This window comes from Gymnoscopelus braueri, assembly GCF_963280865.1.
Source record: "Gymnoscopelus braueri genome assembly, chromosome: 15".
Taxonomy (NCBI): Eukaryota; Metazoa; Chordata; class Actinopteri; order Myctophiformes; family Myctophidae; genus Gymnoscopelus; species Gymnoscopelus braueri.
In genome coordinates this window covers 24,479,796-24,489,124 of record NC_137620.1, presented here as the reverse complement: position 1 = coordinate 24,489,124, position 9,329 = coordinate 24,479,796, and the positions used below count along the sequence as shown (strand labels likewise).

Below are 9,329 nucleotides of genomic sequence, written 5' to 3'. Positions count from 1 at the left end.
AAGTAAAAGTATTGAAATTTGGAAATACCACAGTAAAGTAAAAAATACCTAAAAAGTGTACTTAAGTACAGTACTTAAGTAAATGTACTTACTTTACACCACTGGTGGCAGTGCTGTGTGACAGACAGACTGCTGGCCTGGTGCAGAGCATGATGGTTGGTGAGAGAAAATAACCTTCTCAAGCTGAGGAGCTCTCTTCTCTGTGGAAATAGGAGAGAATTAATTATTCATGCAAAAGCATCCACATTGCAGTAGTACCATTCAGCTTTTGGCATGAATAATGCATTTCAGATGTGGTGGGTTTTAAAACAAAGCCAAGGTAAAGGAAAAAGGAGTATTTATTTTGTTTTCCAATCGTTTGAGAAATTGGGTCCAGCTTCCCATCATGTACAAGAGCAACCTTTCCATTATGCCAACTTTGCCAAGGTTAAGTGTAATGGCTCATAAATGTATTATGACTATAAAAACAAAGAGTTATTGCATTTTAGATTGGTTGTGAAAAACAAAAGCACAAGCTATTAAACTACTTTAATAGCAAGTCATTTTTCGTGATGTTGTCCTGAGACAAAGGCGCAACTGCAAAACCTGCCCTGTAATATATTTGATGCTACATACAAATGTTCCATAGGAGGATACAGGATAGGTGGGCACTAGGGACATCTGGGCACCTCGATGTAAAATTGGCTATTTTGTCCAAAATGTTAAAAAATGTAACGTTTAAAAAATGTTCTTAAAGGGGAAATCCACCCATTTTCAATATTTAACTATGTCATTAATATAGCATAAAGGAGTTGTGTGGAAATAAGAAAAAAATTTAAAAAAAATTAACATTGCAAAAAAATGTAACATTGCAAAAAAATTAACATTGCAAATTACACCATGATGAGTCATCACAGTGTAATTTGCAATGTTAATTTTTTTGCAATGTTACATTTTTTTGCAATGTTAATTTTTTTTAAATTTTTTTCTTATTTCCACACAACTCCTTTATGCTATATTAATGACATAGTTAAATATTGAAAATGGGTGGATTTCCCCTTTAAGTAATGTAAAGTATGAAGCAAGGTACATCATTATCAGATTTAATGTTATCCTTCAACTTGTTGTTTATGCCCCAAAATGACTAAATATACAGGTTTTGTAGAAATTTGTAGCAATTGTAGAAATATTAGACCTTGTTTGTCGAATGTTTAAGCATGTTCTAATCATGTATACTTTAGACAATTTTTATAATATTTTACTTTTTAACATTTTGGACAAAATAGCCATTTTACATCGAAGTACCCAGATGTCCCTAGTGCCCAGTGCTGCCCACCTATCCTGGCTGTTACCGTCATCACCACATAACAGTTACGAAATCTGCACTGTGGGATGAAACTGTGGCGCAGCGGACGCCATTTTGGTTCAGCTCTCAACACAGGCAGCGGATGTGTACTTGACACCGTGCTCGAGCCCCGGAATGGACGTAGTTTCCTCTCCTCCTGCTCTCGGTCGTACCGTGTCTTCCGCTTGTACAAAGTCACACTGGTCACTGCAGTCACAGCAACAATGGCTCGTGTTGTCCGGGGGTTAGCAGGTCTGTCAGGGGCCAGTGCGGTCGCAGCCGGGGCATATGGGGCTCACGGTAGGACATGACGGCTTTATAATAACTGCCCTGCACGACACACAGCGTGTTTACTGTAATAGCATGGTTAAATAATAACAGCCCAGTTTTACACGCGCAGCAGGGCTGTCATGTTCATGCCAATGTATCCTACCTACCGCTCTGCTGGCTGTAGCTGGATTAGGCTTAGTATAGCCCTCGGATTTGCTGATATTATTGCATGTATAGTATATTCCGTTAGCGCTGTACTCGAAATGGTTGAGTCGCACTAATATATTAGTATGACTTTGGGTCAGCTCTCTTCATATAGGCTATCAAAGTTCTGGTAGAAAACGTGTGACCACATTCGTTGTACGTGACGGGATGACATTCACAACAGCACTAAAACATAATGAGCACAAATTGACAGGTGTGTTATTGTTGGAATACCAAACCGATCGCAACGAACGGTCGCCCCAGAGGTTCGGTCCAGTCGCCCCCGCAAACCGTTCCATGTATTTCTACACAGAGGGGAATTATAATAATTAGTTTTTCTACTTCTGTGCAGTTTTTGTTGTTTTATTTCTTTATTGCACTGCTGGTCCCCTTCAGGGGTCATCAATGTGTCTGTACATGGCAAGACTTGTCCATGTCTGGCAAATCTTTGATTAAAAAAACTAAAAACACTAGAGCCAGTGTGGCCAGTATACAGTGTCAGTCTCTTCATAATAGGTAGGACTGATTTAATTCTTAACAGAAATACCAGTGGTGTAATACTTCTTCCTATACTGCCCTACAAAAACACAGTTTCTGTACTTCTCTTTGTAGGGCAGTATACTTTACTTGAGAGTTTAGTCTACTCATCACAATTTTCACTTTTACTTCAATACATTTAAAATAATTAAATTATTCTTCTAATCACTCATCATAATATTGGATTATCCACACTGTTCATATTCACAACAGGCACTCTCATCAAGACTAGATGTCTGCTGTCCTTTGTTGTATGCTGATGTATAAAATATGTTTACAATAGTTAAACTGATTTTGATGCTATTAAGCAATTTTGCTGCGGGAACCCTCTGGAACCCCCTCAAGGACCCCTGGGGGTCCCCAGACCCCACTTTGAGAACCACTGGCGTAGGGTGCCAAAAACACCAAGAAACGCCACTGCCGAGAACCATTAAAAATAAATCTTCCAGCCAATGATTGACCTGATTTTAACATAGTTTAATAGGATGAGAGCTGGGTTTCCCAAATGCCAATTAACATTAACACTCCAATAAAGACACTGCCATACAGGTATTCAAACCAGGTACCAAACAGCATAGATATTAGAAACCTAGATACCTCATTGGCCTCTGCAGTTCATTGGGGCGACTTGTATCGCAATACACGGCGGCTCTTCCGTCTTCCGCAGGGAACCTGTCACTCAAAGTGACTACTGGCCAATCACAGCGCTCACAGTGCGTTGACTACTGGCCAATCACAGTGCGTCTTTTCCGGGACTTGTCAGTGCAATGGTTCTCAACCAGTGGTCCGGGAACCACCAGTGGTCATTGAGGGGGTTCCAGGTGGTACCCAGCTAAATGATGGAGAGTTGATAATAACCAAATGGACCCTTATAGATCTTTAAATCTTGAGTATAACATTTCACACTGTCAAGAGTCAAATTGTTAAACATCTGCATTACTTACTAAACAAGTACACAATTAGAGAACGTAAACAATTGTTATTTTGACAACAGCTTATCGAACGATAACATATTCTACGTTTTGGGTGTGAGAGGCTAAAGCTTATCAAACGGTGTTCCGTGACTCAAATGCTGAATAAATAATGGACCTTGATATGAAAAAGGACCAGTCTCTTATTTGAATTTCACAAATAGAGTGTGGAGTTTGCCAAGTTCCAACTAACTAGATGCTGCGCACAGCTGTCAGCTGCTGCCTCTCAAAGGGTTAAGAGCTGGGTTAAGAGCTGGGTTACAAAAAGACCCGCCCCCACCTGCCTCTGATTGGCCTACCGAACTTCCGCGTGTGTGACGCACACGGCAGCCCTGCGGAAGCAGGAAGCGCGCCCGAGATACAGACGCTTCAGAGCCGAATGAGGCGTCTACCTTTATATGTCTATGCCAAACAGTGGCGGATACAGAACATGCATGCCTAATGACTGGGCCTTGAAACATCTGTCTGAGCCCTGTCTGTTCACCGATTGTCTTTAATGCTTTGAAAAGTTCAAAGCAAGATCAGTGAATCACTATTTTAAGTGAAGAAAGTGAAGTTAAGTAGAAAGTAGACGAAAGTACAGAGATGACCATGGAAATAACACTAATACACATGACTTTTAAAGCAATTTTTTAATCAGGGTTACAAATTTAATTGCTCCATCTACACCTTCCCTCTCAGCTTTCCACTTAATAAAATGAAATAAAGTACAAGGGGATGATGACTAACCACTCCATCGTGTCTACCGGACTAGTATATTAGTATTTATGGTAATATTATTGACCACTCATTTTGTATGTCCGTGGCAAGAAATTTGTTTGAGGAAAATGTCCATCACAAGCCGGCATGTTGATGACCCCTGGTCCCCTTGTAAGCTTGTATAATTTTGTATTGCAAAAAAACATATTTTAAATATTGATTTGATGCTCATATTAACTTTAGGAAGTTGTATTTTATTTTCACATGCATTCCATAAATTCCATAGGACTAGCCCACGCATTGGCAAATGACATCATCAACTTGCGACGGGCATTGCCCCTATTGAGTGAAAAATGAACTATTTCTAAAATAAATAAAATATTTAAGGTGTTTTTAATTGTACATTTTAGTTATAGAGGACAATAAATGTTCCCCCCCCCCCCCCACCGGGCCTGCAATAAGGCTAGGTTTAGGTACAGTTTACTGAGGTTATGTAACTTACGTTTAGGAATACCTGTTAGCGACCGTTCTGGCGTCACCGGATTTCCCCCGCGGCGACTGTGTTTTGGGACGAGCGTTCTTGTATTCTTGTCAACTTGTGTGCTGAACACCCTGGATTATGCTATTGCTCAGTGAAGTTATTTACACGTTCAGTGTTGTTATGCCATCCCATCAGCCACTGTACATACAGTGTATACTATGATACGTGTGAATACCGTGGAAAAGCGATACATTCATGTTTTCTGGGAGAACTTTCAAAATGATACGTATGATAGATGATCAAGAGCTGACCCAATTCCTTATGGTGTGAGTGAAGCGCTATGTAATGCTGCTGAAATTATTCACTTCATTAAAATGCATAGTGTTCTATAGCTGTGTATATGAATACATGCAATGTTACATGGCTACATATATTATATCAGCAACTCTATGGCTCTATAGCTGCATGTCCAGTGTATAATAATCAAAGCTTGTCTATGAAAGTGTAGTTGTATTTGTTTTCCCCTCTTACAAGACAAAATTCATATTTTGCAAAGTTGTATTTGGTCTGTACTCTGTCGATCACCATTCCAATGTATACTGTATGTCCCACTTTGCACCTTTATACAGTTATAGTAGTTGTGTCAGCAGCCGCATTCAGTGTACTTATTCATCTGTTAATATTCCTTATCTCTTATTATTTTAGGTTTCAAAAACAAAGACCCAGATGATTACGAGAGAGTGGTATGTATTCTGAACCATCTCATATAATGGGTCAAATTGTTTGTCACAAACGATTACCCTCAAATTCCAGACAGTTCCCTTTACTGTTACTATAATAACTTGATGGACTTTAGCCACTTAAGCGCTACTGTATATACGCTGTATGACGAATTGCACAAATAGCCGATCTACAAGCTTGTAATGTGTTTCAGTGTGAGCTTGATCTGCTATATTTACTACTTTGGATTATTTAATTATTTCACAATGTTTGCCTATAAGGACATGCCCAAGGTCGACAGGTTGAAAGTGTTTAATTTCCAATGGAAACAGAGCCTTAAATAATCCCTAGAAAGTAAACAACAAAAACACATGGTGAAGTATGTTAATCATGCATGGTGTACAACAATACACTTATTGTTGGACACCACTCATCACTAAGTACGTGGCGTCATACAATGTCTGAGAAGTGTAATACATTCCTAAATCTTAATGTCTACATACTGTAGGTGTGTTTCCATGTCCTTAATTGACAGGATTCAGGTAAGGTCCCTGTTGCCAGATATTATGATTCTGTCTCATCTCCCATGCCTCTGCACCCACATGCACATGCTAGAAACAAACAATGTGCTTTACCTTAGGTCGACCCAATGTTCTCTCTTTTCTGCTAATATTCACAAAAAGTTCCATTGTTCAGATTTGATTAATGATATAGACAGGCCAAAAAAAACTCACTTAGAGGCAGGTATGAGTACACAGGACATGATGGATCTGTTCCTTGTGCTATTAAGGAAGTTCGCCTGATTGATGGAAATGGCTTAATGGGTCTATGATGATAACCCACTTCCCTCTTACATTACGCTTCCTTCTAGATTACTTCCTGTGTATAGAAATGGCCTGATTAAGCCTTTTTTTTCTCCCTCCAGAATATGGGATCATTTGTTTTTCTTAAAATAAGATAATTGAGAAGAAAAATGTCAAGTTGAAAGTTCTGTAATGGGGCACTCTGTCACACGCACGCACGCACGCGCACACTGTCTCATTACGTCTCTTTCTCTCCCAATAGCTGTTTGAAACTGCCAACAAATACCATTTCTACCACAGCCTTGCTTTACTGGGGGCCGCTCATTGTAGCAAACCTGTCGTGGTGAGTATACAAGTCTTAATTTAATTTGGTATTTCAATTCAAATAACAGAAAATTGATAAAGTGTCTCTGTGTCAAGCGAGTGTGTGTTCCTGTCCCCAGATTTTGGACATGACACAAGTTGATTGGGGAAGCATGTCTATTTGGGGACAAAATTGGTGTCCCCAATTCGATTTCACTGCCGTTTCATAACATTAGAGTTAGGCAGGTATATGTTAGTGTTATGGTTGAAATGGTCATAATTAAGATTAGGGTAAAGGGATTGGAAATCGGTGTATTGCAATATCCCTGAAAGTTTGCTAAAACTGTTTGGGACATTCTGCATAATAATGAGTACTTTCTACTTTTCGTACTTTAAGTACATTTTGATACCAATACTTTTGTACTTTTACTCAAGTAAAAAAAAGTTACTTGTAACAGAGTATTTCTACATTGCAGTATTGATACTTTTACTTAAGTAAAACATGTGAGTACTTTTTCCACCACTGTGCACGTGTGCAAAAGCCTCCCTTGTGGTGTAATAGGCCTATCTCCCCCAGCTTGTTGCTGCTACAAGGAATGTGCTGTAAGTCAGTCAGTTTGTGTAGTTGAGAAGGATGCTCAGACGATTCCGCCCTCTCTCTCCTCGTTGCAGGTTGGCACCCTCCTGGTGGCGGGCATGGGGATGTTCTGTGGCTCGCTGTACCACCAGGCCCTGACTGGGGACCCCGGCATGCGCAAGATGGCTCCCTTGGGGGGCGGGGCCATGATCTTTGGCTGGCTGGCCATGATTTGGCCATGAACACTGGCATCTCACATCCTCTCCACAGGGACACCGTTACCACACAAACTGTCAAACTTCCACACTGGAGAACTGGAGGGGCTGTATGTGAAGATGGATGGATGACCAGCGTGTGTTACAATGTCACACGTCTAAAGGGTGATTTATACTTATAGTTGCGTGCTGGTGTCATGCACTGAACATAGCCAATCTAGAAGCTTGCAACACGTTGGGCTACGACGTGTTGTGATCTTGTAGATCTGCTATGTTCGGTTTCGCCCTTAACTCTATCCCACCCTTGGTTTACGGGTGTCAGCATAAGATAAGGCTGGAGACGGACCATCCCTTTCTTGTCACCATTACAGGCTGTTTTTCTGAGTGCTCTATGAGTCATTTTGTTTCTGTACATTTTAAGTGAATGACCAATGTGATTTTGACAAACAATAGGTGAATAAATAAATACTCAAAGATTAATGACCATTGATATTTGGTACTATAAATGACGCATCAAGTGTGTCCCGGCGGGAGCCCAGTATTCAGCCATGTGCTGCAAACAGCTAATGTCACCTCCCCGGCAGCTGTCCTCTTCTATTGCACTGCTGAGCACACAGGTTTAAGAGGGATAGAATATATTTCATTACTTTGACTGTATGTGGAATTTATTCATGTTTTAAATATCGTTATCCAAGTATGAAATAGCTTGCTAGATTGTTTCAAATGGCCATGGGGAAAGATAAGTAGATACAGTAGGAATATATAGATAGATACATGTACAGTAGATAGGTAGATAGACAGATACAGTAGGTAGACAGACAGACAGACAGACAGACGAGATGGTACTATAAACAGTAGACATCAGCTATCAAATATTTAGAATGCTGAAGAAGTGTCATATGGTCAATATATGCAATATCTAACACCACCCCATTACATCTTCAGAATGGGATCTATTTTAATCTGATTTGTCCAACAAAGTCATCACTTTGCTTTGGTGTGAGTTAACCCTAATTTGTAATGGAGGTACAGAGGTTTTGCCATTTCTTGCAACAGGTTGTGTTTATGCATGGTCAGGTCACTAGAGAGGGATTACAGATGTGTTTGTACTTCCTGCAGGTTGGCTCGTGAGACTATAGTTCCGCAGCCAACATCTCTTCAAAACTATCGCTGCTTCCACTGCTGGCAGAATGAACCTTGGGCTGAATGCGGCAACTGAACTAGATATTATCATGCCCACCTTGAACGTTCTGTCCAACTTCTGACCAATCACAGTAGCTGCAGTGGTGGAAAATTAAATTCCGGAATTCAAAATGTATTTGAGTAAAAGTACAAAAGTATTGGTATCAAAATGTACTTGAAGTACCAAAAGTAGAAAGTAGTCATTATGCAGAATATCCCGTTTCACAAGTTTTCAAATGTATAAAAATCCTTTGAAAATAGCCAATCTACAAGCTCACAATGCGTTGCATCGTGACGCATTGTGAGCTTGTAGATTGGCTATTCTCAAATAGCCAATGTTTAAATAGGGCTGAAGTGGTTAATCTTTTGTAATAATAATCTAAATCTACAAAGTAACTAGTAACTAAAGTTTTCTAATACTTGTAGTGGAGTAAAAAGCACAATATTTGCCTCTGAGAAGTAGTGGAGTAAAAGTATAATAAATTGGCAATACTCCAGTAAAGTAAAAGTACCTCAAAATTGTACTTAAGTACAGTACTGAGTAAATGCACCACTGGTTATTGCCTACCTTTTGGGATGGCGCATGCACCAGGATTTAGGGTTTGTTTGTGAGATCAGAATGCTTCCTCGCTGAAGAACATGTGAGAGCTATGCCAAAAGCATCAAATGGATTAACTGAACTGTCAATATATTTCAGTCACATCCTTTTTGAACCATCTGCAACTGCACTATGATTGTGTGGGAAAAGAGGTGTTGGTGTTCTATACAGTATAATGACTTATCCGGGGGATGTGCGGCCCATGACATTACATTACATACGTGTATGCATGCCTGTCAGAATGAGTGTTACCAGACCTCAACATCAAAGCTTAAGTGATGAAATTACATTCTGATCGGTACGATTGTCATGTTGGACGGAAATTAACCAGAGCCCAAGATGAAAATGGAATGTAATTATCCTTTAGCCAGGTTGTTGCATGCATATGAATATCTGAAAGACTCTTGTCACATCCCTTCCATGTGCAAATTCCTTGGTATGTGTA

The 9,329-nt window shown here is 39.9% G+C and overlaps 1 protein-coding gene across 1 annotated transcript; it reads left to right on the top strand.

Moving 5' to 3' along the window:
• Positions 1–1,478: 1,478 nt before the first annotated feature.
• tmem256 (transmembrane protein 256) lies at positions 1,479–7,584 on the top strand. The gene is made up of 4 exons (XM_080451526.1): positions 1,479–1,624; positions 5,192–5,229; positions 6,272–6,352; positions 6,985–7,584. The coding sequence occupies exons 1-4, from the start codon at positions 1,549–1,551 to the stop codon at positions 7,129–7,131; spliced, it is 342 nt and encodes a 113-aa protein (XP_080307652.1). The 5' UTR covers positions 1,479–1,548; the 3' UTR covers positions 7,132–7,584.
• The last annotated feature ends 1,745 nt before the right edge of the window (positions 7,585–9,329 follow it).

Bases quoted from the DNA above. Each gene is read 5' to 3' on its own strand.
- tmem256 (XM_080451526.1), top strand. From the start codon at position 1,549: ATGGCTCGTGTTGTCCGGGGGTTAGCAGGTCTGTCAGGGGCCAGTGCG. The intron at 5,230-6,271 runs GTATGTATTCTG...CTCTCCCAATAG, and splicing joins CAGATGATTACGAGAGAGTG to CTGTTTGAAACTGCCAACAA. The intron at 6,353-6,984 runs GTGAGTATACAA...TCCTCGTTGCAG, and splicing joins ATTGTAGCAAACCTGTCGTG to GTTGGCACCCTCCTGGTGGC.